This window comes from Dendrobium catenatum, unplaced genomic scaffold (genome assembly GCF_001605985.2).
Source record: "Dendrobium catenatum unplaced genomic scaffold, ASM160598v2 fragScaff_scaffold_1398, whole genome shotgun sequence".
Taxonomy (NCBI): Eukaryota; Viridiplantae; Streptophyta; class Magnoliopsida; order Asparagales; family Orchidaceae; genus Dendrobium; species Dendrobium catenatum.
Genome location: NW_021319860.1, coordinates 865483 through 890551, shown reverse-complemented (window position 1 = coordinate 890551; position 25069 = coordinate 865483). Strand labels below are relative to the sequence as shown.

The window sequence follows — 25069 nt, the reverse complement described above, 5'->3', positions numbered from 1 at the left end:
TTTTTGGTCGAGAAGGGACGAAGTGCTGTTTTTATAATCCAACTCCGGAATTTTTGGATTTACAAAAGTTCGGATCGAGATGGCGGCCAAGAAAGTTGATACACTAGAAGAAAGGTTTGAAGGGGAGATGAACAAAATCAAGACAACAGTGGAGGAAAGGATTTCCTCCATGGAAGGACAAGTAGCCGATCTTCGGGATATGATGAAGAAAATGTTGGAAATCCACAATCAAACGGCGGCTTCCGTGGAAAAAGAGGAAAGAAAAAATACGAATTCTGAAATTTATAGGGAGGAAGATGAGGTGAAAATCGTGGAGGGAGAAAGAAGGAAACCCGATCTGGGACCTTTCCAGAGGGAGGATAGAGGAGGTAGGTATGGGTATGGAGGGACGGAGCAAAGGCGTGTTGATTGGGAACGCCAGGAGGGACATTATGGTCGCCGAGGTGCTGATTTTGAAGAAAGAAGATGGGAATTCGAAGGGGGTTTGGGCAATGGCAGGCCAAGGGAAAATCGGGAGTGTGGGGTGGGCCGAGCACTTAGGAGAGGGGAAGCTATGGAGGAATAAGGGGGAATGGTGGAAATCAGAAGGTGAGGAAGTTGAATATGCCTATCTTCAAAGGGGAGGATGCATATGGGTGGATCTATAAGGTGGAGAGGTACTTTGCCGTTAATGGGCTAACGGAGGAGAAGCTGACAGCAGCAGGCTTATGTTTGGAGGGGAATGCACTGTCATGGTACCAGTGGAGAGACCAGAGGAGACCTATCAGGGACTGGAGGGAATTCAATGACTGCATAATAGAACGTTTCCAAGCTGACCAGGGAGGAGATTTCTATGAGCAGTTCTTTGCTCTAGCATAGGAGGGATAAGTAGCAGACTACCGGGAGCACCTAGCCAGTAGGGTGGAGCGATTATCATATACGGTATTGGAGGGAAACTTCATGAAGGGGTTGAAGGCAAAGATCCGAGCGGCAGTGAAAGTTCTGATGCCTAGTGACTTGGGGGAGGCCATGAAGTTGGCACAACTGGTGAAAAATCATAATAATTTGAAGAAGGGGGCCAGGAACAACGGCTCAGGAGGCTCTTACAGGACAACGACCACTCTTCTAGCACCCAAGGGGCCTGCATCAGGCAATATTAATGAGACCACTAGGGAGAAGCCAGTAGGAGGAAGTGGAAAAAATTTCAAGAGGCTGACAGAGAAGGAGATGCAGGAGAAGAGGGCAAAGGAGTTGTGTTTCAGGTGCGAGGAGAAGTATACGCCAGGACATTGGTGCAAGGACCGAACTCTTCAGGTTCTCACCATCTGTGATGACGAGGAAACTGATGAGGGAGGTGAGAGGGAGTTGGAGGAAAAGATAGAGGAGAAGTTGCATTTGGATCTGGCCAAGGTTTCCCTAAACTCAGTGGTAGGATTCACTACGAATCATACCATGAAGATGAAGGGGGGAGATAGAGGGCAGAATGGTGGTGGTGTTAATTGATAGTGGGGTTACCCATAATTTCATTTCAACTCAGGTCGTCGACCAATTGGGAGTGAAATTAGTGGACATCGGTTGTTATGGGGTGATGATGGGTACAGGGAAGGTGGAGAAAGGCCAGGGGATCTGTAGAGGAGTGGTGTTGACCATCCAGGGGATTCAAGTAAGGGAGGACTTTCTCCAACTAGAGTTAGGAAGTACTGATGTCATCCTGGGGATGAAGTGGTTGCAAACCTTAGGGAAAACCAAAGACAATTGGGGAGCACTAACGATGGAATTAATGGTAGATGGGAGAAAGGTGGTTATAAAGGGGAGATGCAGAGCTATCCAAAGTCATGACATCACTAAAGACCATGATTAGAGACATACAAGAGGTGGGGGAAGATTATCTGGTGGGACTACACAGGTTGGATGCGATCAGATTGGAGGAGGGAGGAGATGTTTCCCTTTCAGTGCAGCCCTTAATTCAGCATCTCGGTAAGGTTTTTCAGCCACCTCAAGGATGGCCACCTCCACAGGAACACGAGCATAATTCCACCTTGAGGACAAGGTGGATCTTCGGGAGGGGAGTATTGTTAGACCGGTTCAGTGGACGGGTCCAGTCGGTCCACACAGGACCGGCCTAGACGCGAACAGGGCGGAATTTTTCTGCCCGCTAGGATGCCGCGCGAGCCGCACACCGTACGGGAGCCAAATAGGAAAGAATTTTGGGAGAATTAGGAGGGAAATTTGAATGTAGGGATTGTTTAGGGAATTCCTTTTGATTTGTATGCATTAAATAGTTTGTTTTCCTAGGGTTAGGGCATCTTGAATTTGGCTGAAATTTGAGATCTCTTAGAATTAGGTTTTTCTTCGGGCTCTAGCGACGTCTAGAGATTTGGGAGAGATCGATCCTCCTCTCGAATTGAGGATCAATTGTATCTTGCTATTTTCTGTTTTCCTTTCATCAAATAATACAAATTATCAACTGTTTTCGTGGTTTTGTGCGGACTTTTGTGAAGAATTCTCATTGTTTTCCGAAGATTGATAGGAAATACTTGAGATCTACAAGTGTTTCCTATCACTCTACTAATATTTAAGTTAGTTATTAATGTGCAACAAGACAGTTAAGATTAGTTAGGTTTTTTTTTCCCCCTCGAGGCTGGTTTTGGAGTTTTTCGATAAGGCCTGACAAATAAAGTTGATGAATAAAGAAAAGTTTCTTTTGGCTTCCTGTTCGAAAATTAATCATCCCTTATAGGATTTACTCTACCTTCTGTCTCTTTAAGACTTTAACTCATGCCCCCTTTACTCTGAGGCGATCATTCACGTTTTCCCTAATTTTCATTCTATATTTTTCTATTCTTTTATGTATTAGTTGGTTACACAAAAGATAAATGAAGAATACTGAATTGGACTTGAAAAGTGAGCAGTCTAAGCAATCCAATGTAGCATAAAGTAGATAACCTGCTTCAGCAATCTTAGGAAAAGGCATACCAGCACAATCAAAGGCTCTGATGCAGCAATGGCATTGCTTCCATCTGCCTCATAGATATCACGGACACCTCGGCTATCACAAATATAAACAATTACACCTTTTTCCAACCTGATTAAAAAAAAAATCATTAAAAGTCAACAAGTTCCATACAGAAATCATATGTTCAAGAAGCAATCACAAACACTACAATTAGTTCACAAATAAAGAGAAAAATCAATTCAGCAACTCTAATTAGAAGATTAAGCAAAAGAAAATAATAATAAGCACAAACAAAAAATAACTTTACATTTACAGAAAGTAGATCAGCAACGGCCTGATAAATGTCAACAACTGAGATAAAGCAGAACGGCACTGGCATAATAGCAGCCAGAAGAAATGACCACTTCCTTTTAGTTATGAATCAGATGTCAAATACTGTCCAGTTGTTCCGGATGACTAAAAGAGTAAGAGAAGGCACAAATTTATGCATTTTAGTGAACTGAGTATTACGAAAATTCCAAGAGTAGCGAGCCAACAGCATTGAAAAAAATAAACTAAAAGATGATCAGGACATCCACCGTACATTTCGACATTGGATCGTCGGCTACGATTCATAGTTTTTATTTATGTGTTTTAGTGCATTTCTTTTATTTATTTTTCAGTTTTCCATTTGTACCCCTATGAGGGATTTGTATCATGTTGTAGCCGAGGGCATTTGTGTCTTTTTATATTTTGTGCTTTGGAGGCCTATATATGAAAGCCTAGTCTTTGTATTATTTTCTAATGATGATTATGAATGAGAATTCCACTTTCTTGCTAGATCTCTTTGTGAGTTCTTGAGAGGAAAAATCCTTAGTGGGTGAGAGCAATACCCGTCAATCTTAGTGGATTCCAAGGTTCGCGGTTCTTCAATTTCTTTTTCTTCCCTTGCATCAATTTTCCCTCTCCTAAACCTCCCACCGCCGGCCTCACCACCCTCAACCTTTTTTTTCTGGAAAACCGAGCCCCTCCCCCTTGCCGCCGACCATTCCTCCACCCAACCACCGGTCCCCCCCCCCCTTCTTTTATTTATTTTTCAGTTTTTCATTTGTACCCCTATGAGGGATTTGTGTCATGTTGTAGCCGAGGGCATTTGTGTTTTTTTATATTTTGTGCTTTGGAGGCCTATATATGAAAGCCTAGTCTTTGTATTATTTTCTAATGATGATTATGAATGAGAATTCCACTTTCTTGCCAGATCTCTTTGTGAGTTCTTGAGAGGAAAAACCCTTAGTGGGTGAGAGCAATACCCGTCAATCTTAGTGGATTCCAAGGTTCGCGGTTCTTCAATTTCTTTTTCTTCCCTTGCATCAATTTTCCCTCTCCTAAACCTCCCACCGCCGGCCTCACCACCCTCAACCTTTTTTTCTGGAAAACCGAGCCCTCCCCCTTGCCGCCGACCAATCGCCGATCCACCCCCCCCGCCACACACACACACACTTTCCCTCCCATCCTCTCCTCTCCACTTGCCTAGCCGCCGCCCCCTCCCTTGGGTTCATAGATTTGAAATTCAAATTTCAAAACCCATTACTTTCTTTTCAAAATTAGAATTTGGTAATTAGGAAAGCATCATAATGAGAATTCAATCAATTGATTGGAGTTTCAAATATTTTCCTATTACTTAAATCTAAGAAAAGAAACCTCCCAATTTAATAAAATCTAAGATTAAATTCATATTTAATTAAATCCTTACTAAATCCTTTCGGGCCCACATAGTTAACTTAAAACTCACTCTCTCCCCTCTCTACATGGCCGGCCCCCTTCCCCTTGCTTCTCTCTCTGCAATTGTCCTTAATTGCCCTCAATCAAGGCTCTCTAATTACCTCCCATAATTCCTCACCTCCCATTAATCCTTTGATTCGAATTTGAATTCAAATTCAAATCCTTCCCTCCAGTTTCACTAAATCTGAGAATTAATTTCATATTTTTGACTTTTCTCCCTCCCAATTTAATCCCAATCCCCCCACTAAATCAGCCCCAATCCCCTCCTCTCTTGCCGCCCCTAGTCTTTAATGGATTAATTTGAATTTCAAATTAATTCCCTCCAATTTCACTTAAACCTGAATTTAATTTCAGGTTTCTAAATTTCCCCCAAGTGCTTCCCCAATCTAGCCGCTCCCCTACTATTCCTCAAGCCGGCCCAACACCATCCCCTCCAACCGCCACCTCCTCTCCCTCTTCTCTTCATTGGTGCTCCCTCATCTCCCAGCAAGAATGTATGACGGATCCGGAAGTTGATCACGTATTCGTTTACGATTCTCAAGAGAAAGTCGACATCATTCAATCACCGTTCTTCGATCCCGGATTTGGGTTCGAAGGCACCGTCGAAGAATAAGTGGAGCGTATTCACTTTACTTTGGCGGACATCATCGAAGAGCAACAACCTACAGGATCGTGGAAGATCGCAGGACGACCACCCATCTCTCCAACTCCGGCCAACTCTCCATTGATCAAAACCTCTGGCATCCTCTATCTTGCAATGGCATCACTAGGCTTGCTAACTTTTGTCCTCCGCTAAACCTACTTCCAAAGAACGATCGAGAGGGAAACTCTAATCGGATATTTGTTTACTATTGTTAAGTTCTAATTGTTAAGTGGTGGATTATTGTTAATCGCATATTTGTTTACTATTTTCTTGTCATTATTTCGGATCGCTCTGTTAATCTAACGTGTAACCGCATGCTAGAAGCAAGTCAATAACTACGAAAACTGAAAATCCTAACTTAGTGAATCATTAATGTTATAATTTCATAGCGGAAACAAATTTCTTAATAAGATCCTGCAATTCCGTTGTTTGTTTCACATCAAAAGAACGTTTGAAAAAGAGGTGTTTCCATTAACCCAACTCGGAAAATTGAAAATGCACCTCTCCCATTCCATAAATCATATAGGCATCAAAGCATAAATAACAACATTAGCAAAAAATAAAATCTATCTGCAATATGGAATCCAATAGCCAACAACACATTTATTCCAAGAAAAGATGGGCCATAACAAGGAATATAAAAAGGGCCTAAACCAATATCAAGGCTATATTACAAAACCGAAATAACCTAATTTACTTCATTCTGGCCCATGTTAAAACAGAAAAAAAAAAAACTTTAACTAGTTATTGGGTCAGAAATCAAAAAATGATCTACCACGTGAATAATATCCTTTTAAGAACAAAAATCTTTCCTTATTCTAGAATATGTTGGTCACATAACAAAGATAAAGTTCATATATACTGACCTCCCCATCAAAACTATATGATGTTTTGTCTCACATTTTTTTGGGTATCCTTACATTAGTTAAGTTTTAGAATTTGCGCAATGTAGGAAAACATCATTGCGCATTCCATCAAGAAAAAGAAAAGTGATGTGAAACTATCAGGAGTTAGCGAGAAATTAATAAGAGCAATTGTTGAAAGCTTTTCAATATAAAGTTATCATTCACAACAAAGAAAATTTTAGGAATTCATAGTTTTCAACTTGCGTATGCTAAGAAGTGCGCGTTAGATTAACAAGACAATTCAATCAAACTTCAAAGACAAGAGTAACTTTTATGAGAGCATAACAAAAAACCACAATTTAATAATGAGAGGTTTCACCTTGAGGACCTTCTCACTCATTCTCTCGTGGGGTTAGCGGAAGAAGATACTCCACACTAGAAAAGAGATCACCACCAGGAAGAAGAAGCCTAAGATCTTAGTTGATGGAAAAATTGCTGGCGACAAATGGATTGGTGGGCGTCCCGCAATCGACCACGATCCGATTGGGAGATGCTCCTCAATTGTCGGTGCCAACGTGAAGGTGATGCGGTCAATGTAGCCTTCCACGGAGTCATCGACGTTCAAGTTCAAATCGAAGAAGGTAGATCGAGGAATGTCCGTCCTGCCTTGGTTATCATATGCAAACCCGAGATCAACGTCGGGATCCGCCATCCATGGACTAGGAGGAGCCTCTTCGTTCTTCGTGGCCTTGAAGGGGAACCGGCGGTGGGAAAGGGGAAGGAGAACAGTGGGGGCGGTTTGGAGAATTGGGGTGGAGAAGGGAAAGGGAGGAGGCGGCTAGGGTTAGGTCTAGTGAGGTGGAAGGAGGGGTTTAGAAAATTTTAAGTTAAATTCAGATTTTACTAAGAGATGGGAGTAATCAATTTGAATTTCAAAATTATTCCAATTTGGGCTACAATGGGGCCGGCGGTTGGGAGGGGATTAAGGGGAATATTTAATGTGAATTAAGGGAGAATTGGAGAGAGAGAAGAGCCATAGAGGGGCCGGCCAGAGAGGGGTGAGGGGGGGGGTGTGGGGCTTGGATGTGTCTAGGTTCGATATATGGGCCCGGGGAGGATTTAATTAGGGATTGTCGTTAAATCTGAAATTAATTTCAGATTTAATGTAATTGAGATGTTTCCTAATTTAAGTTGGTTAATAGGAAAAGTTTTAAAACTCAAATATAATTTGAATTCAAATGAGGCAACTTTCCAAATTAATGGTGAGATAAATTAGAAAAGTAATTAAGATTGATTTGAATTTTGAAATTCAAAATTCAAGGGTCATGGTAGGGAGGGGCCGGCGGCTAGTGGAGACTAGGCCGGTGGTGAGGGGGTTGGGAAAACTGGCGGCGGGCGGATGAGGGTAGGGCTGCAAGCGAACCAAACGTTCGACGAACTACTCGTTCGGTTCGATTAAAGCTCGTTCGTGATCGTTTAATTGACTAAACAAACAAACTTGAACAATATTTTAAATACTCGATTCTAAAATAAACAAGCTTGAACACTAATGCGTTCGGCTCATTTATGTTCACGAACAACATCATATGAAGTTCATGAACAAGCTCGATTCGTGTTCGATTTTGAACTCGTGAATAAGCTTGATAAAAATAATTAATATTTGATTATAGAATTAATGAATATAAATAATATAAATAGAGCTCAACAATAAGTTCGCGAACATGCTCGATGTAATCGTTTGTTAGGAAGCTCGATAAAGCTCGTTTGTTAAGTTAATGAATATCTAAAAGTAGAGCTCGTTTATAACTCGTTCATGTTTGTTTATTTAAAGCTCGATAAGCACTAAACGAATGAACATGAACCGAATATGAACACTCATTAATTTAAATGAACCAAACATGAACACAAACAATAAAACTCGAACAACTATGAACCAAACTTGAACAACCTGATATTAAATGAACACAAACATGAACACTCACATACTCGGCTCGGCTCGGCTCGGTTCGTTTGCAGCCCTAGATGAGGGGAGGCCGGCGGCTTATGTAGGTGATGAGGGTGACGGGTTAAGAAGAGAAAAGGGCAGGGTTTGGAGGCTTCAAGCCGGCGGCTAAGGGCTTGGGCTAGGTGGTTAGTGGTGGTACCCAAGGAAGGAAGAAGATGGAAATACTAAGTACTAACCGCGAGTCTCAGAATCCACCGGCGGCTGACGGGTGATGCGTGACCCTCGCCTTTCTCCTCTCAAGAACTCACAAAGAGATCAAGAACAAGAAAGATGAATTTTCATTAGTAATCATTCATCATCCCATTACAATAGAAGAGACCACAATATATAGACCTAGAAAATAAAATAACAATGACTCAAATGCCCCTTAGGCTACAACTCAAACAAACTCAAAAGAAATGGTACAATCGTAATTAGTAAATAAACTACAATACATAAATGCATCAAAAATAACGACAGTGAATCGTAGCCATCGATCTATGATTCCTACGCTAATAGACTCGTCGATATCGTCCGATGTTCTCATCAAAAAGTCTCCAAGCATATCTATACCCACATTTAAAAAAAAAAACAATTTCATGGTATCACCTTCCCTCCGTAAGAGATATGGCATATTGTCAAAATTTCCAGAGGTGGCTATGAACCACCGCGCTACAGAAGTTATCGCACCATGTTCATAAACTTAACACAGCAACTGGAACTACCTTCAACGTTCTAGCTACTAATTCATTGTTACCCACACATTTCCTTAACAGATATTAAACTGATGCAGATTAATTGGTATATAAATAAAATAAAATTTAACAAACAACGGCTATAAATCAAGAAATAACAAAAAGTAAGAGAAAAAATAGCTTACCAAATCTTAGCAGTTTCAATACCTTCAGCAAACAAACCACCACTGCATCAACAACAGTAGACAAATAAACATGCAAGTTAATTTTTTTTATTTAAAATGCAAGTTAAATTGATACTGATACATGCTACTAAAATAATCACCTGTTATCCCGAAGATCCAACACGAAGGATTTTACACCGCTGCGTCTTAAAGACTCAATAGCATCCCTTACAGCCCCTGTAATCACGGCAATGATAAAAGTTGAAATAATAATAAGAATTATCAAAGCTATACACAGTAATCATAAATTCTAGCGATCAGAAAAACTATGAATCCAAATTCTAAAGCTACATCATGAATAAGCTCTTAATTTGCATATTTATGAGGCCCTTCCCTCGCAGACAAATGTGCATTAGAACAGTACAAAAAGTAATAAGATAAAGTGCACTGCTCAAATTGTATTTTTCACTCAAAACTCTCACATACCCGGTATCTAAGTAAACTAAAAAGGAGTTACTAACCTACACATGGACATCTCATCCCAATGAAATTTGAATTTTTAATACTTCAAGAAATTAGTAAGTAAAAGTTTGCTTTGTCGGGCATGATATTTGCATTATTCATTACAATGAGAAACGGGCAAAAAAAATTCAGGTCAAGTTTCCTTGCCGTGTTACTAACATCACCAAGTGTATTGTTTTGCATCTCTAGATAAAATTGATCGGAAACCAATATTGCATGAATGAGGCTCTTATGAAATCTTGCATATTTCAAAGAGATTCAACTATACCATTAAAAAAAAAAAAAAAAAACAGTATTCAAAAAGTTGGAAGAAGGTTTACTAGCAATCAAAGTGAAAGAAGTTCTCAAGAAAATCATGAATCATTTAAACCAAATTGATAGAAAGGAAAAGAAGAACTCTACATCCACAATTTGAAACGAATCACATACACACCTTGGATCTAAGGAGCATTTGATTGGCATAAAAAACTATCAAATTTCACTTATTAAAGTGCTATTTAAATATAAGCCAACAATCCCTACTTATAGAAAGGTGATTACAAGAATATAAGTCAAATAATTTGAATTCAAATTTAATCCTATTTAAAATTAAATATAATCCTAACAAAATATTTAAATTTGAACTTTATATTATCCAAAGAAGATAATTAAACCTAATAAAATAAATCAATTAAAATACATGAAAATTCACCTAAAAATTAAAGGGGCCTAAAAAGCATGTAAATGGCCAATTTAGTTCCACTATGGTTTGGTTTGACTCCCTGTAATTGGCATATAGTCAATTGAGCTTTCGTAGGTTAATTTGGATTAGTGCCCTAAAGTAGAATAAATTCTTATTTGAAGAGTTAATATTCATGCAATCATTCAAGTGAACAGTGCAAGCTTCTAATTTATCATGGGTCATCAAAGTATAATTTGAAGAAGGTATGCCTTTCCAATTGACTAGAAACCCATGCTCAATATTTTTCCCCATTATTACTTCAACTGAGATGATACGCAATATACAAGTAGGCAAGTGGAACTAGAAGATAAGATCTATAGAAGAAACAATTATTATAGAAACCCACTAGTAGAAAAATCAACATGTAATTCTCAATATTCAAATACTCCTCAATAATACAGTATATCTTCAATAGTGAAAATAAGACTTAAAAACATATCAGGATGTAAATTTAAAACATAAACATTAGAATTGGTTTTACGGCTTACTTTGAAGAGATTATAGACCCTTGCACGCAACTTCTTATATCATCTAATTTCCACGGAGCATTCAGAATGTTGATGGCCGATGGTTGAGCCTGTGGGCTCCACTAGGGTGGGTGGTGGGTAAGAAGAGATTAGGGGAATTGTTTAGAAAAGTTTTAATTACAATTGAGAGGGAATTGGTTAGAAAAAGAAATCTAATTTGAATTTCAAATCTAAAGGGAATTATTTAGGAAAAGGCATGGGAGTTAATATTCATTATGCATGCAAGAATTAAGGGGGAATTGTTTGGGGAAGTTTTAACTATAATTGAGAGAGAATTAATTAGGAAAAGAGATCTAATTTGAATTCAAATATGAGAGAAAATTATTAAAGGAAAATGGACAGATTTGGGAGGGAATTATGGGAGCCTAATTAAGGCTAACTATGAGGTGATTTTAGAACATGCTTGATTTTGTTGGAATTAGTTTTGCTTAGGTTGAGTGGGCTCTAGCCGACGGCTAGGAATTTGGGAGAGCCGGATCTTCCTCTCCAAATGAAGATCTAAATGTATCTTGTTTTTTTTTTTCCTTAGTTCTTTCAATAAAAAAAAGTTCTTGTGTGTTCTTCTTCCTAAAATTCTTGTGTCGTTGTCTTGTTTTGCTGAAATTGCATCCACTTCCTATCAAATGCATACAAATCATGATACTCACCTTCATTATACTCTTAACATTCATAATATTAAAATACTTAATATTACACAATTCAATATGCTTCTAACTATAACATTCAAGAATATATATATATATATATATATATATAACATACTACCGTAGGTTCAACTGAACTAATTGTGTTGATTCTATTGTGAGGAAGACGAAGAGAGTTATTTAACTTTAAAATCGTGATAGGGGAATGAACTAGTTTTGAAATCGAATGGTGAATTATCACGTAGTTTAGAGAGAGAGAGATTGTGAGTAGACTACCGAGCAAGGGGAGAAGTATTGTGTGTGGAGCGTTCTACTGTCAAATGAATAAGGGAGAAAGAGGGGGAAAGAGATAGAGCAATGGCTGGGCAAGTGAGGAAGCAACATGAAAAGGTAAAGTTTGTTGTTTCGATAAATATTTTTTTAAAATATATATATATATATATAATTAATTAATTGGGCCAAAAATATAAAAAACCTAAAAAGGCATTATAACGGACTTGGTTCAATTATGTTGTGGCCTAATTTAACTTCTTATAATAGGCCTATGGCCAATTGGACCTTGCAGAATGATTTGACCTTACTAATGGCCTACACGGCATCACAAATTCATGTACGCTATTTTAAAAATTAAAAAAGTGGTACTCGTGCAACAGGAAATAGATTACTGTTTATTGGAATGAATGATTCAAAGATAAAATAAGGCAGAGACAAGAATTGACACACATTAGCAGTCAATGTATGGATACGAATAACATAGCCACTTGGCTTTTGTTCAGCAACTATCAAGGTAGATTCCCTCAAAACAACGACCAAAAATAGAACTACTAAATAGTGAAACAGATACAAGACGAATTGTTGCATCCTAAAATGTCAAATGCAAATTTAACAATTCTTATGATCTTTCAGGAAGGACGTGCCATGTGTGTGGTTTTTTAACCTGTCAAACAAACAAAGGGAATTACTAAAAAAACTAACCTGAAGTATTCTGGTTGAATGATGTTAACTTAATGTAACCAATCCTAGAGTTGTCATTCCCTTGACCAGGAACCTCACAAAGCCTTAACTTCACAGGGTTCAGAGTAATTTTTTCTCTCCTGTCAATTGCATTAGGGAATTAGTAAAGCATCTTAGAGGTTCCGCAAGAAAACTAAATATGCTTTCCTAGATACTAAAAAGATCATTAAGTGGTTCTTGCCTCAAAGCCATCTGCTTAATTTCAGGGCCACTGTGGATATCCAATTTAACGGTGCTTCCTTCAGTACCTCTGCATAGCAATGATAGTTTGAGAAATATTGAAATATCAAATTAAGAAAGAGCAAATTACTGGAAGGGAAATCAACTAAATAGATGAATAAACATGACAGCTAATTGGAAAAAATAGAGAAATATTGCATTCAGTATCAATTATTATTGGGCTTTGAATTACAGAAATCATCATTCTCTAACGACTGAAATGGCTTGATCCAATTATGAATTTTTATCATAAATGACCTCTTCTCCAACATTAGAATATATCTAACACAAGATACATTTTTTTATGAATGGCATATAAATCTAAAACCAAATGCACAGAATGTAATTTTCATAGTGATAGATTTAGTTGGGGGTGGGGAGGGGGAGGAATTGTGATTTTGGGCGATGAAGTTATTAAAAAAGAGTACATGTTTTAGATATCTGAGGTCTAAACCCTAAACCCTAAACCCTAAATTTATCAACTAATAATATTATATTTGATAAAATATTCATTTATATTAAATATATATATATATATGATTCAAATGGCTATAAAATGGCTAGCCACATGGAAAAGTTAAAAAGTCTTGCGATGAAGTTATTAAAAAAGAGTACATGTTTTAGATATCTGAGGTCTATTGTTTAGAGTGACGGTGAAATAGATTAGGATATTTTTAGTAGAATTCAAGTTGGATGGTTGAAGTGGAGGAAAGCAACGGGTCTGCTATGTGATAGAAAAGTACCCATCAAATTTAAGGAAAAATTCTACAAGATGGTAGTGAGACTTGAAATTCTTTGTGCCACCAAATGTTGGCCTTTAAAAGAGAAGCATAAAATTAAGTTAAATGTTCAAATAGACACCAAATTTGACAAGGAAATTTACTTAGAAAGAGAGACATGAAAAAGACATTTGCTCACCTCACCCTTTTGGGAGATGGAGATTGTGAGAGCTCTAGAAATTGTGAACGTAAGAAAGGAAGAGATGACAACTTTAGCAACAACACTGTATTAGCTCACCTCATCCTTTTGGGAGATGGACATGTTAACAGAAGATGATGCTCCTAGAAATGGACTTCAATGAAATTGCTTTCCATCCTCATTGAAAAGCTTTGCATTCGCGTTATCAATATTTTCCCCATTTGGGGAGGCGATCAAGTTGTTTTGCATGTAATGTTGGGGTTCAATTATAGGCAACAGGACAAGATAATTTGAACAAGATTAAACGAGTTTGCCAGAGGGCAATGGTACATGGTCTTACTGTACTGTCAGTGGTAGTCATGACATTAGCTATGAGGGACAGTACATGGTTAAGGGGGAGGGATTGGTGATGGTGATGAGAGCAAGGGAAGAGGAATGGAATGTCAAGAAGGCTAGAAATTCTTGAGGGTCTAAGGCCAGTCAAATTGTGATCTAAAATATCAAATAAATCTAGTTAAGGTAGCTATGAACTCCTTTTAAAAAAGTCTCTTAGGTGTATTCCCAATGAGAAAAGTAAAGATTTCTACCACAAGGAAAATGAATAAAAACAAATTTCTCCCCATAAGTGGCCCCTGTGCTATATTTAGATATGCCCCCTAAAAGTCCACTATGGATGATTAATTATGGATATGCATTTGACAACAATGAATGACTCTGTCATGGGTGTTGCAATACGCTCATGAATTTGGGGCGGTTGGAACATTGACTACAAACGTTGCTTGTATCTTCTGTATCAATTTGGGCCTCTAGATTAGTTGGTTGGGCTAAGTGATTCAATGCATCTTCCTATAAGTGCAAGTTTTCATAATTAATTCTCTCTCCCTAACAAGAGAGCATTATCAATTTAAAAGATTGTTCGTCTTTAGCCATCAAAATACACACTATGTAACTATGTATTTCTCCAAAAATATTTGTTCCCCACTAACGTGTAGTGTGCATGAAACAATATGATAATGGATGCAAATCTTATCAAGATCCTATGGTTCTATAGTGCAAGGTTTACATGATGAAACCATGTCTATAGATGCCAACATACAAAGTTAGGGAGCCATGTGTTGTAATTAAGGGCATGACATTTGGACAGGGAGCTTGAGTGACCATTAGCACTACTCCATTAAGCTGGTTATGACTTCTAGTTTTTTAGTAAGTGAACCTTAATTATGATCATTGTGCATCTTGTTAGCAACTATGGGTTACTTCATCAAGACAAACCCCTAAGGACTAGAAATAGAGCTTTCATGTTATAGTGAAGTGTTCTCTGAGAAAGTAAAGTCACCCTTAATATAAAGGATGCCCAATGAGACTAAGATTAGATCTCCATAGAGTAGATTAGTTGAGCAAATATTTTAGTGTATATAAGTCACATTTTGCTCCTTCAGGTGGATGTTGAAGGGTTGGAAGCCACCAAGAGGGTAACAATTTGTGCCAGACTTCCCAACACCGCCTCTAATATGGTTATTGGTGAAGTTGCAAACATTTCAGAGCACTTAAATTGGCAAGAGAACCAGTGAATTTTTTGAACTTGCTCCAAAGATCAGCATGTGAGTAACATAAGCCAACTAGACTCGCCTAAGAATTAATAAACTAATTCAAGCAGCCCATAACTTTTTTAATTTCTTAAGGCTTTAGCAATTTTTTTACATAAATTTTAAAGATATTATATGGCATATTTGTAACATGGACAATTTTGTTATACAAAAACATTCTGTAAAAGGTGATCCATAATATTTAATTTTCAATGATATGTAAAATGACCAACTTAGATCAGACTACATGACACATTTTTGTCAAGTCATGTGGCAACCTTACTGATGAGCCACAGTTATGAGTTATCACATGACACAATCAATGTACCATGCCATGTGTCCAAGTGGGCATAAGCCAATGACAAAGCACTTTGTTGGCCTCCACATGGTGTTAACCAAGTGAACACTCCTCATCCCGTCAATCCATTGAATATCAAATCGGGTTGATAGTAAATTGCTGACTCATGGACTTACCAAATCCACAATACTTTCCCCTTCTGCAAGGCATAATGCCAAAAATCTTGCTATAAATACAGATGCCTTGTTTGGTGTGGCCAATCCATGATGGATTGTTTCAGACCTCTAAATATGCATTATCTTGGATCTTGTCGAAATTGACTACTTGTATGAAATTCACCATAATAGAGATAGTCTTAAATGGCGATGAGGCCGACAGAAGGATCAAAGAGGTTAGTTAAGTGCTAACAAAGTATTGTACGTTGATGGAAGAACTCACAAACATTAATGCACTAGTGGTCAAAGGAGAACCCCAAATAACTACCCAAAGAGTTAGAATATCAACGCAACTTGATAAAACTTGTCGAAGAATAAGGAGTCTAAATAGCATCTAGCGGTACCTTGGATGTCATCCTCACTCTGTGCTTTATGGGATACTTATAAGCATTAAGAAGTCTCAAGGAGGTTGACGGATGTTGTAATCATGGACGATTTAGGGCTAGGAAGAAAAGCAACAAAGGTAGTGGTTGGAGAAAGTGGGAATAAGGACAAGCAGGCAAAACTGGCTAAGAAAGGTGTAAGGTTTTACAGTGCACGTCACTTTGATTAGAATAGGAATGGGATCAATAAGGACGGTAGAAGCATTATACACTTAAGAAAATGATTTTAAAAGTTATTTTAATTCTAAGAAAATAAAAGCAAAAAACAAGTTACTTAGAAAATTCTATTAATTAAGTTAGTTCATAAATTAAGTTTTGAACAAATAACTGAATAATACACTAAGCCTTTTATAATTAAACAAGCCTGATTATGTTTGACTTGAGGTCAAACAATACTGCATATTATATTGATTATGTTATGTACCTACAAATTATGCTAGTTCAACAAACTAGTAGATATGTGTTGACCACTTGATCAAATAATTTTTTTAAATATCAATGCATACCTTTAAAGATTAGCAGAAGCTCATCCACTTAATGATCCAAAATCCAAAGAGGGCTAATCCATTATTTGGACATGGAAAGGGAATCTGATTTTGTTCATATGATAGTTGAGATGCACATAAAAGAGTGTGCATTCAATCGATTGAAAAGAAAAAGCTCGACAGACGACAAAAAAGCAAGATTAGGGAAAACAAGGAGATCAGCTAAGAGAAAACGATGAACCTTTCAAATTTTTCGCTTGCCCTTATTAGAAGAACAGCTTGTCTGTTGTTCTCCAAGTATACAATATTTTTTTCCCTCTGTGGAAGCCGAGTGACTATTGCTAAGGCAGATCGAGCTGCCTCCTTGAAGGTCTCAAAAAAGATAAGAGTTTGTAAACAAATTAAACTATAAATATATGCTAATAATAAATAAATTATCAAAAAATGGTCCATTGACACTTTCATGAATAATTTACCCAATATTCTAGTTTAAATTCAGGAACTCAATCTATGGAGAAAATAACCAGAACCTTCACATACAATATAAGAAACCTCTTTCAAAACCCTCATATATAATATAATAAATCTCTTTCTTCTGTGACAGGCATCAAATTCAAACCTAAATAAATCCCCAAGTCACTAGAAATCTTCATTCATATGGTCAGTTCCTTCCTTGCTCCAAAAAATAGAAGTCAACCACATTCATTTAACCATATTGAATCTGATCGACGACTTGAAAGAAGAATAGTGCAAAACAAGCGAGGTTCAGCCACATCAATATGAATTGTCATAGTTTTTGATGAATTTTATTTGGTCTCCACAATATAAAAAAAACTAGTCATGGAAATATATGCATGCCATTTCAGACAAAAATACTGAATTATTATACCTTTCTCAATATCCATGTTAACTAAATATTCAATATCCCATAACATGTTACAGCAAACTTGCACAAAATTTCAAGCATAACTTGATTGTTTCTAATCTTAAAATTGGGAAATTTCTTCACCCCGCATAATTTACTTTTCTTTCACTTCACCCCCTTTATTCTTTGAAAATAGGCACATAATTTAGAAGTGGTTTGGGTTAAAATGTAAAGTGTTAGGCCGTCCCAGGAGGGGCCGGCTGGATCGGTCCAACTTGGACCGGTCCTGTTTTACTCTAGGCTCCAGGCGGAACCAGAGAAAGGGAGGGGGCAGAAGCCCTGTGGCCCCAACTTGCATTAAATCAAGTTATGGGAGGTAAATTTTGAATAGAATGGCTATTTAGGGATTTTGTATTTCTCCTTTGGCTTTAATTAGTTGCTAATGCTAGAATTAGGGTTTCATCTTGAATTTGAAAGGGAATTTATAATATTCTTGGAGGCGTGGGCTCTAGTCTTCTTGGCTAGAGATTTTGGAGAGTTATTCTTCCTCTCGAATGGAAGAATATTGTATCGTTGCTGTTTTTATTCATCTTCTAGTGGAATACAAGTTGTTTGCTTTGATTTCCTTCAGATTTCTCTTCAATTCTCTGTTTTTTCACTGGTTAGGCTGTTTTCCTGCTGTAAACAGTAACCCCTTTGCTGTTGGTTCAACAATTTGGGTTAGATTTGCTTGCGAACTCAAGTATTTTCTATCAAAAAGAAAATGTTCTTGACGAAATTGTTAAAAATTATCTCATTAAAAATAAGCACTAATTTATCTAAACTGAAATAGAGGTTATTGTATTTTTATCATAACATGTTAACCCTTTCTGTCATTTTTCATATCAATTGCATCTCAAATAATCAATTTTTAGACTTGAACTAATTTATCTAAACTGAAATAGAGGTTATTGTATTTTTATCATAACATGTTAATCCTTTTAGATCAATTTTATACTTGCATTTTTTTAGAGAGAAGTATTTTTTTTTTTCCTTTTTCTTGGGGGTGGAGGGATTTTTCTTATAATTAAGACAATAAAAGAAAAGAAAGTTATCTGATGACAAGAAAAGGCAACACAAATAAGTTGTCAGATAAAACACTCACTGTAAAAGTTCAGCCGCTTCATATATATCCATGTCTTCTGTGCTTCTGTCATCAATTGCCAATATAACATCTCCAGGTTTAATACCAATCTTGTTTGCAGGACCACCTGGAGATGTTGAAATCACAACTAGTCCTGCAGATGATAGGTCAAGCCCGGTGGGATAGCCAATCGATAAACCTACACCTGTCAGTGCACCTTGAGTGCCAGACTGCCTTCAAACAAGAAAAAGCAAGGTTTCAAAATGGAGTTAACACCATTAGAAGCAGGTCCTGCAATAAAGCATACTTAACTAGCATGATTGTTGAAGTAAACTCATCACAACATGCTAATCAAATAATAAAAAATAAGCCATACCCTCAGAACCTTGAATTTCTCTGGTTCTAGAAATCGAGTGAATGGATCGTCAAGGGTAGAAAGCATTTTCTTAATTGCCATGTCTGAAATGAAAAAAAATAGATACAATGAAAACCTGGTAGCATGAAATCCAGAAAACAAATTGTAAGGATAAATCAAGATTCAAAGAAAGATTTTGAAATTGAAGTTACAAATGCAACAATAGGATAGGAAAGCAAATGAGTAACACAAAAGAAAAGTGTAGGCCAAGCGCAATTGGTTTCCATTACTGCAAAGTCTAGGGTATTGATGTACACATCCTTACCTCATAGGATAAAGTTTTTTTTGGACTCAAAGCCTGTTCTGATCAAAATGGGGCAACTAATCCATTGCACCAAGTCAAGCCCTCTACATGAGCCAGATAATAGCACAAACTAATTTTGGAATTCCTAAGTTTATCACAAAGTCATAAATTTCAATTTAGAAACAAGCTCAAACAGCAAAAGTACACATGCATGTAGCTTACACGATTCTATTTCACATGAATTGCAGTTTTTGCTGTGTTACGTGCATGTGAGCCCAAGGAGGGTGAGCTTGTGGAGATTCAATATGGGAAAAATCCCTAGCAGAATCACAGAAAATAAAGTTGAGGCTTTGAAAATGTGATAGCTGTTACCAGCTCGTGAATTATCATCATTGGCAATCGGCATAAAGTGCAAAATAAAAAGCTCGGTGGCAATATAGTTAAAGAACATGAGATCTTTTGGAGAAGCAAGCATGGCATTTTGAAAATGACAATGAAATGTACAAAGGAAAATTTTGCATCACACTATCATCAACCATAGGACTTCAAAAACTTGAGTAATTCTAAAAATGTTATACCAAATGAATGAAGCTCCATACTTATGTAGAGTCAGAGGAAAGAGACTTAGCAAATAGCTTTATCCTTATATACAAAAGACTATATTTTTTTAGCTTAAATCAGTGACCTCCATATCATAATAAAAGCAACCAAACCATTCTCCAAACCCCAAACCCGTTTTCTAATTTGGAATTTTTTTATCTAACCATAAAAAAACCAAAACGTACAAGTTTCTTCCCGATTATTCATCGGCTCATTGCGCAGTGCATTTTCTCGATAACGAAACCAACTCTGCCCATTAAAGGTTTTGTCAAAATAGGCACGGTCAACAGTCCTCCATGCCTCCAAGAAAAGGCGATTGTCTTCAGTGAGTGCCCCTACAATGGATCATGAGAGAGTAATGCTCGTAATTATTGCACTTCTGAAAGTAATGAAAGTGCTTAATCAATCATTAAATAATTCAAAAGGAATTCTTTCAGGTAAGGAATTCTTTCAGGCAGATGTTTGCTTACAAGTTGAGTCTTTACTGACTGTTGCAGATGCTGATATAATGAGCATCATGCTCACAACCACACAAGAAAATATAGTACCAATGCTTATTATGAACTTCTCTTGCCAACATGTCACTTTCTGAACTTTCCTTTGAAATGATAAAATATATGATGATAAAATTTTTGGTGATGCACTAAAAAGGGTCTGCAATCTTTGGATCAGGGAGGCCTTGTGAGGAACCTTAAACAGCTTAAAGTGTTTTCTTCTTCCTCTGAAACCACACATCCGGCATTGTAAATTACTCCCAAGATAATATGCCATCGAATTCAAGGCATTCTGATACTCCCCCGGATCCTAACGAGTGAAAAGTTTTCAATTAGCTCAGTAGATTAATTGGTTGGTTGGAAAACCAAACTCACAAGTCATGCATGAGCAACAAAATTAAATTACAATAATTTATTATAACCCAGTGACCTGAAAAAAAAAAAAATTGCACTGAAATTCCCATCTCAATTCGAACGAGTTAAATGGCACAAGCAACAGAAATAAATGATTAAATATGAACTAGAGGTTCTAACAATGGAGTGGGGATCATCAAGATTGTGGTCCCAACCAGGATGAGGAAATAAAAATACCTTTTACTATTTTTTTCTTCAGAAATTCACTCCGAGCTAAATAGCGCCCCAAAAGCTATAGCGCCAAACATTAAAAAAGGCAGCGTAAAACAGCCAATCACCATATTTTATTATCAAATTGCTCAATACACATCAACTAGGATAAGCAGGATTTTTTCAATCTTATATTCATGTATAGATTAAATTCCTATTAGAAGTTTAGATTATCTAGAACCATTAACTTAATTAACAAGGGCTTCCTCGTATAAGTAGATCGAGGCTAGTTTATATGCAGGTATAGATAGGATTGTTCATGTATAGATTATTTTAAAGCCAATAATTAATATGAAGATTTTCATTTAAATAATGGGAAGTTTGGCTTTAGCACAACCCAATCATGCTACAAAATACTTTATTATGGCAAATAAACACGCATTTATAATTCTTTTGCATTTACTTAACCTTGCTTGTTCAACATCCACATGAAAACATAATTAAGGTGCGTTCAACTAGGTGCATACAAGCAGAAGGAATCTAATAGGGCTTATGAACAAGATGTACTATATGATGATAAATTGATAGCTCAAAAAATTTATGGAGTTAAAATTGAAGATAAAGGAATTGCCTTTAACAATGATGATAATACATATATGATGGCTAACATTGACAATGTTATCAAATTGAGTGACTTCAGCTTCACAATCATCCAAAAGAATGAAGAAAAGTGGATTTTGATCATAAAGAAATCAAAAGATAATTTAATTATAATAAGTTAGCTAGTTGTATTAATTTACTACTTTATTTAAAATTATATAAAATATATGTTGATTGATATATGGAATAAGAACCAAATGATAAGGATGGAAAAAAAATTTTTGAACATGAAACTAAACCAGAGAATGATAGACACATTACATATGATAATTCTCTTAATGCTAGAAGAGACGATGTTAGATGTTCACAAATATTCCAATGTCATGTCATGTTATCTAAAGATGTTAAGTGTTTGATTTGTTAACATCTTTGTCCAATTTTTTTCAAAATGGAATTTAATTTCTATCCTTCAAGGCTGTTTGGATTCAAGTATGATTTAATAAATCTCGTAAATCCAGATTTATTAAATCCTAAGGGTGTTAAATCCAAAAAATTATTTAGCAAGAAAGATGTTAAATTCTAGTAAATTCAGTGAAACTATTTGGTAGCGCAACTCCTGAATATAAAGTGGTAAATTCACAAAAAATGCAAAACTAAATTGTGTTTTTAATTAGGACATATTGAGGAGGACTAAAATTAAATTTTATCAAAATTTTAAAAGACTTGATTATATTTTTTATTATTTAATAGTTAAAAATTAATTTCAATTTTAATTACCAGCATAAACTAATAATTATAAATAATATAATTAGGATTTTATTTAATTATTAATTAACTTAACTAATTATTATTTACCAATTATATTATATTCATCGTTATATTTATTAAACTAATTAGATTAACTAAGAAGGTATTCTTCTATGTCATCTCTTAGCTATTTCAATAATTTCTCTTCTCTATGCTCTTTGTGCATGATCTTCCTATAGTCTTATGCCTATCAAGGGTTTTCTTTTTATCTTGTCCATTTCTTCATTGTTTTTTGGTTTTGCTTGCTTCGCTTGAAATTGAGGTTTGAATAAGTTGCTAAATCTTGAATCTTCTTAGCCTCTTTAACGACATTCAATGACATTCTTCCTATGGGATCGAAAGTTATGATGGGAGCATGCTATGAAGGTACCGATCTTTCTGCCCCTTTCGCACACTTCTTCAGCCAAATCCCATAAATCCGGCAAACTATAGGATTTACTAAATCCACCATTTATGTCAAAGAGGAGAAAACAATGATTTAACTTGCCATGAGATTTGAAAATACGTTTTTTGGAACTTAATAAGATTTAACTCAAATCTGCTTAAATCTTATATCCAAACAACCCCTTCAACAACTATATTTAGATGTTGGATGAAATCATGTCACACTGCAAGATGTCAAACATCCACTAAAGCCTCGTAAAATCATGACCATCAAGACCATGGTCACATTCTTTTCCATCCTAATACTTTTGTTATTCGTTGTCACCCTTTCCCCCCTTGTTATTCCTCGGCACTCTCCTGTTGGACTACCATGTCCGTTGATTCACTAAAAGTTCTTCAATAGCATCAAAATCTCCAAGCGCTACAGCTTGTCACAGGTGCTTTCCATTGGCTTTTTTCCCCCAAAAGTAATTCTCTCAGCAGCTGTTTTTGGGTCATTTCATTTTGTCATCAGCCCTTGAGAGTTTTTTTTTTTTTTCACTTCATCAATAACTCATGCTAATCAAAATGTTTGTCAGTGATTTTCCATAGCCTCAATCTGGGGTCACACAATCTTATCATACATATATGTTGACATAAATACTAATAATCTATTAAAAAACAGACGTCTTTAAATAAAATTGAACCCAAAGATAACACTGACATCTAAACATCGAGGAAAATTAGCCATAATATTAATTAACTCATACCCATAAACATCTTTAGGGCAACTATTGACAGAGTGATATAAAACAATGAACCTCGTTAATGGCGAGGACTTGATCATTACTTTTTTTAACCTTCTTCAGTTTCCTTGGGAAGCACCTGATCCAAAGCAAGGAAACGGATCGAACGCAAGATGACGACAGCAATACAAAATCTTAAAGATAACAATAAAGCAAGACATGTTACCAGAACTTGGACTTAGCTTTAAGTTCAACCGTTGCCCACAGCTTCAAGCGGTGATTCTTGGAATGTTCCTCGCTTGGGGCCGGAATAGCTCGGCCCACCACCTGGTACTGATTAAACTGCCAAGAAATCGTAAGCAAAAGCTACTTCATTCGATCCAAAACTATCAATCTACGGAGAAGGAGAGATGCTGCTAATTGGATTCTCCTACCAGGAAGCTGCCCATTGAGACTCTGATGAGATGCTGAAGACGGTGTCGCAGTCGGCGTCCGTGACCGATTTAATTTGCTCCGGCGTTTACTTCGTTAGAGCGCTATTGTGTGAGAACTGACCGGCACAATTGTTCCGAGCCGTTCGGTACGCTCTGTTTGAATGGTTGGAAGCTACGCATCCGGTCAGGATAAATAGAATTTTTAAAATATTATATATATGTATTTAATTCTTAAAAAATACATTCTATTTTTATTTGCATGGTTATATTATGCGTCCACATTATTCTTATCTGAATTATGTCCACATTAAGCCCTTTTAAGATAACACATTTTTAGTTTTAAAGCTCCTACTCATCATTTTCTTAGCAAAGCTCCAAATTTAACTAAATGATCTTTAAGATTTTATTTGGAATAATTTTTTTATTATTTTCGAAGGCAGCTTTCTAGTACAAAAATTTTTAATTCAAAAAATTTGTGTATTAAAAAGCTACTTTCCTTTTTTAGAGCATAATAATAATTTTAACATGATCATTATTTTTTTGCCACTTTCAAATTAATTTTATCCTAGAAAGTTATTTTCTACAACGGTTTTAAAAAAATTACTTCCTCTACCGTAATTTTACATTGCATTAAAAAAATTGCTCCAAACAACGCCAAATCAAATTGAACTCTACATTAGAGACTTAATCAATGAGAAATGTATGCGTTCTTATAAGAGGGGATGTCTCCAAGCCAAACTACATAATGCCCTTCCCATAATTACAAAGGATAAGCTTATTAATGTCATTGAGGCAATTAGCCTTAGCCAAGGGATTTATTATTCCGTGCTAAGTCCGGAGGACGTCCAGAGACTAATAGAAATACGTCACATCACCTCAAAAATGTACCGCATTCAATACCGAGCGCGTAACCAGACGGAAAAACCGTCCGGTGTCCGCACATAATAATAGCTCTTTAGCCAAGGATATTGGGTAAGGCAACACCCAACATGAGCTGCATAGATTTCTAACTTTTGCTGCATAGATTTCTAAAGAGTAGAGACCTTGAAATTATCATTACCCCAAACAAATTCATAGTAATTCACATTATATAATCTACAAATCATTTTTTACTTAAGTACTAAGATGTTAGGATTGATTGGTCCAGTTTTAATTATATTGTTCGGCGAGACATCACATCTATATATATTCCTATAAATAATATGTATAGGATGATGTATTGAAGCCCCTTGTGATAGCTCGTGAAGAAGAAATT

The 25069-nt window shown here is 36.4% G+C and overlaps 1 protein-coding gene across 6 annotated transcripts in view; it reads right to left on the bottom strand.

The window, feature by feature from the left end:
- Positions 1-23989, bottom strand: part of LOC110097370 (carboxyl-terminal-processing peptidase 2, chloroplastic) — a 29548-nt gene extending 5559 nt beyond the window's left edge. The window contains exons 1-12 of one of the 6 annotated variants that reach the window (XM_020823713.2): positions 23815-23989; positions 23607-23722; positions 23456-23519; positions 20277-20610; positions 19992-20141; positions 18924-19006; positions 18569-18777; positions 12637-12705; positions 12417-12535; positions 9189-9264; positions 9049-9090; positions 2956-3064 (exon numbers count right to left, since the gene is read on the bottom strand). In XM_020823713.2, the coding sequence (XP_020679372.1) occupies positions 2956-3064; positions 9049-9090; positions 9189-9264; positions 12417-12535; positions 12637-12705; positions 18569-18777; positions 18924-19006; positions 19992-20141; positions 20277-20610; positions 23456-23519; positions 23607-23722; positions 23815-23829 (1386 nt within the window). In that variant the 5' untranslated portion in view covers positions 23830-23989. Of the gene's footprint in view, positions 1-2955; positions 3065-9048; positions 9091-9188; positions 9265-12416; positions 12536-12636; positions 12706-18568; positions 18778-18923; positions 19007-19991; positions 20142-20276; positions 20611-23404; positions 23427-23455; positions 23520-23606; positions 23723-23814 lie in introns of those variants that run through there. The other 5 variants (XM_020823711.2, XM_020823712.2, XM_028699836.1 and 2 more) reach the window with 5 other exon arrangements.
- Between the last annotated feature and the right edge of the window lie 1080 nt (positions 23990-25069).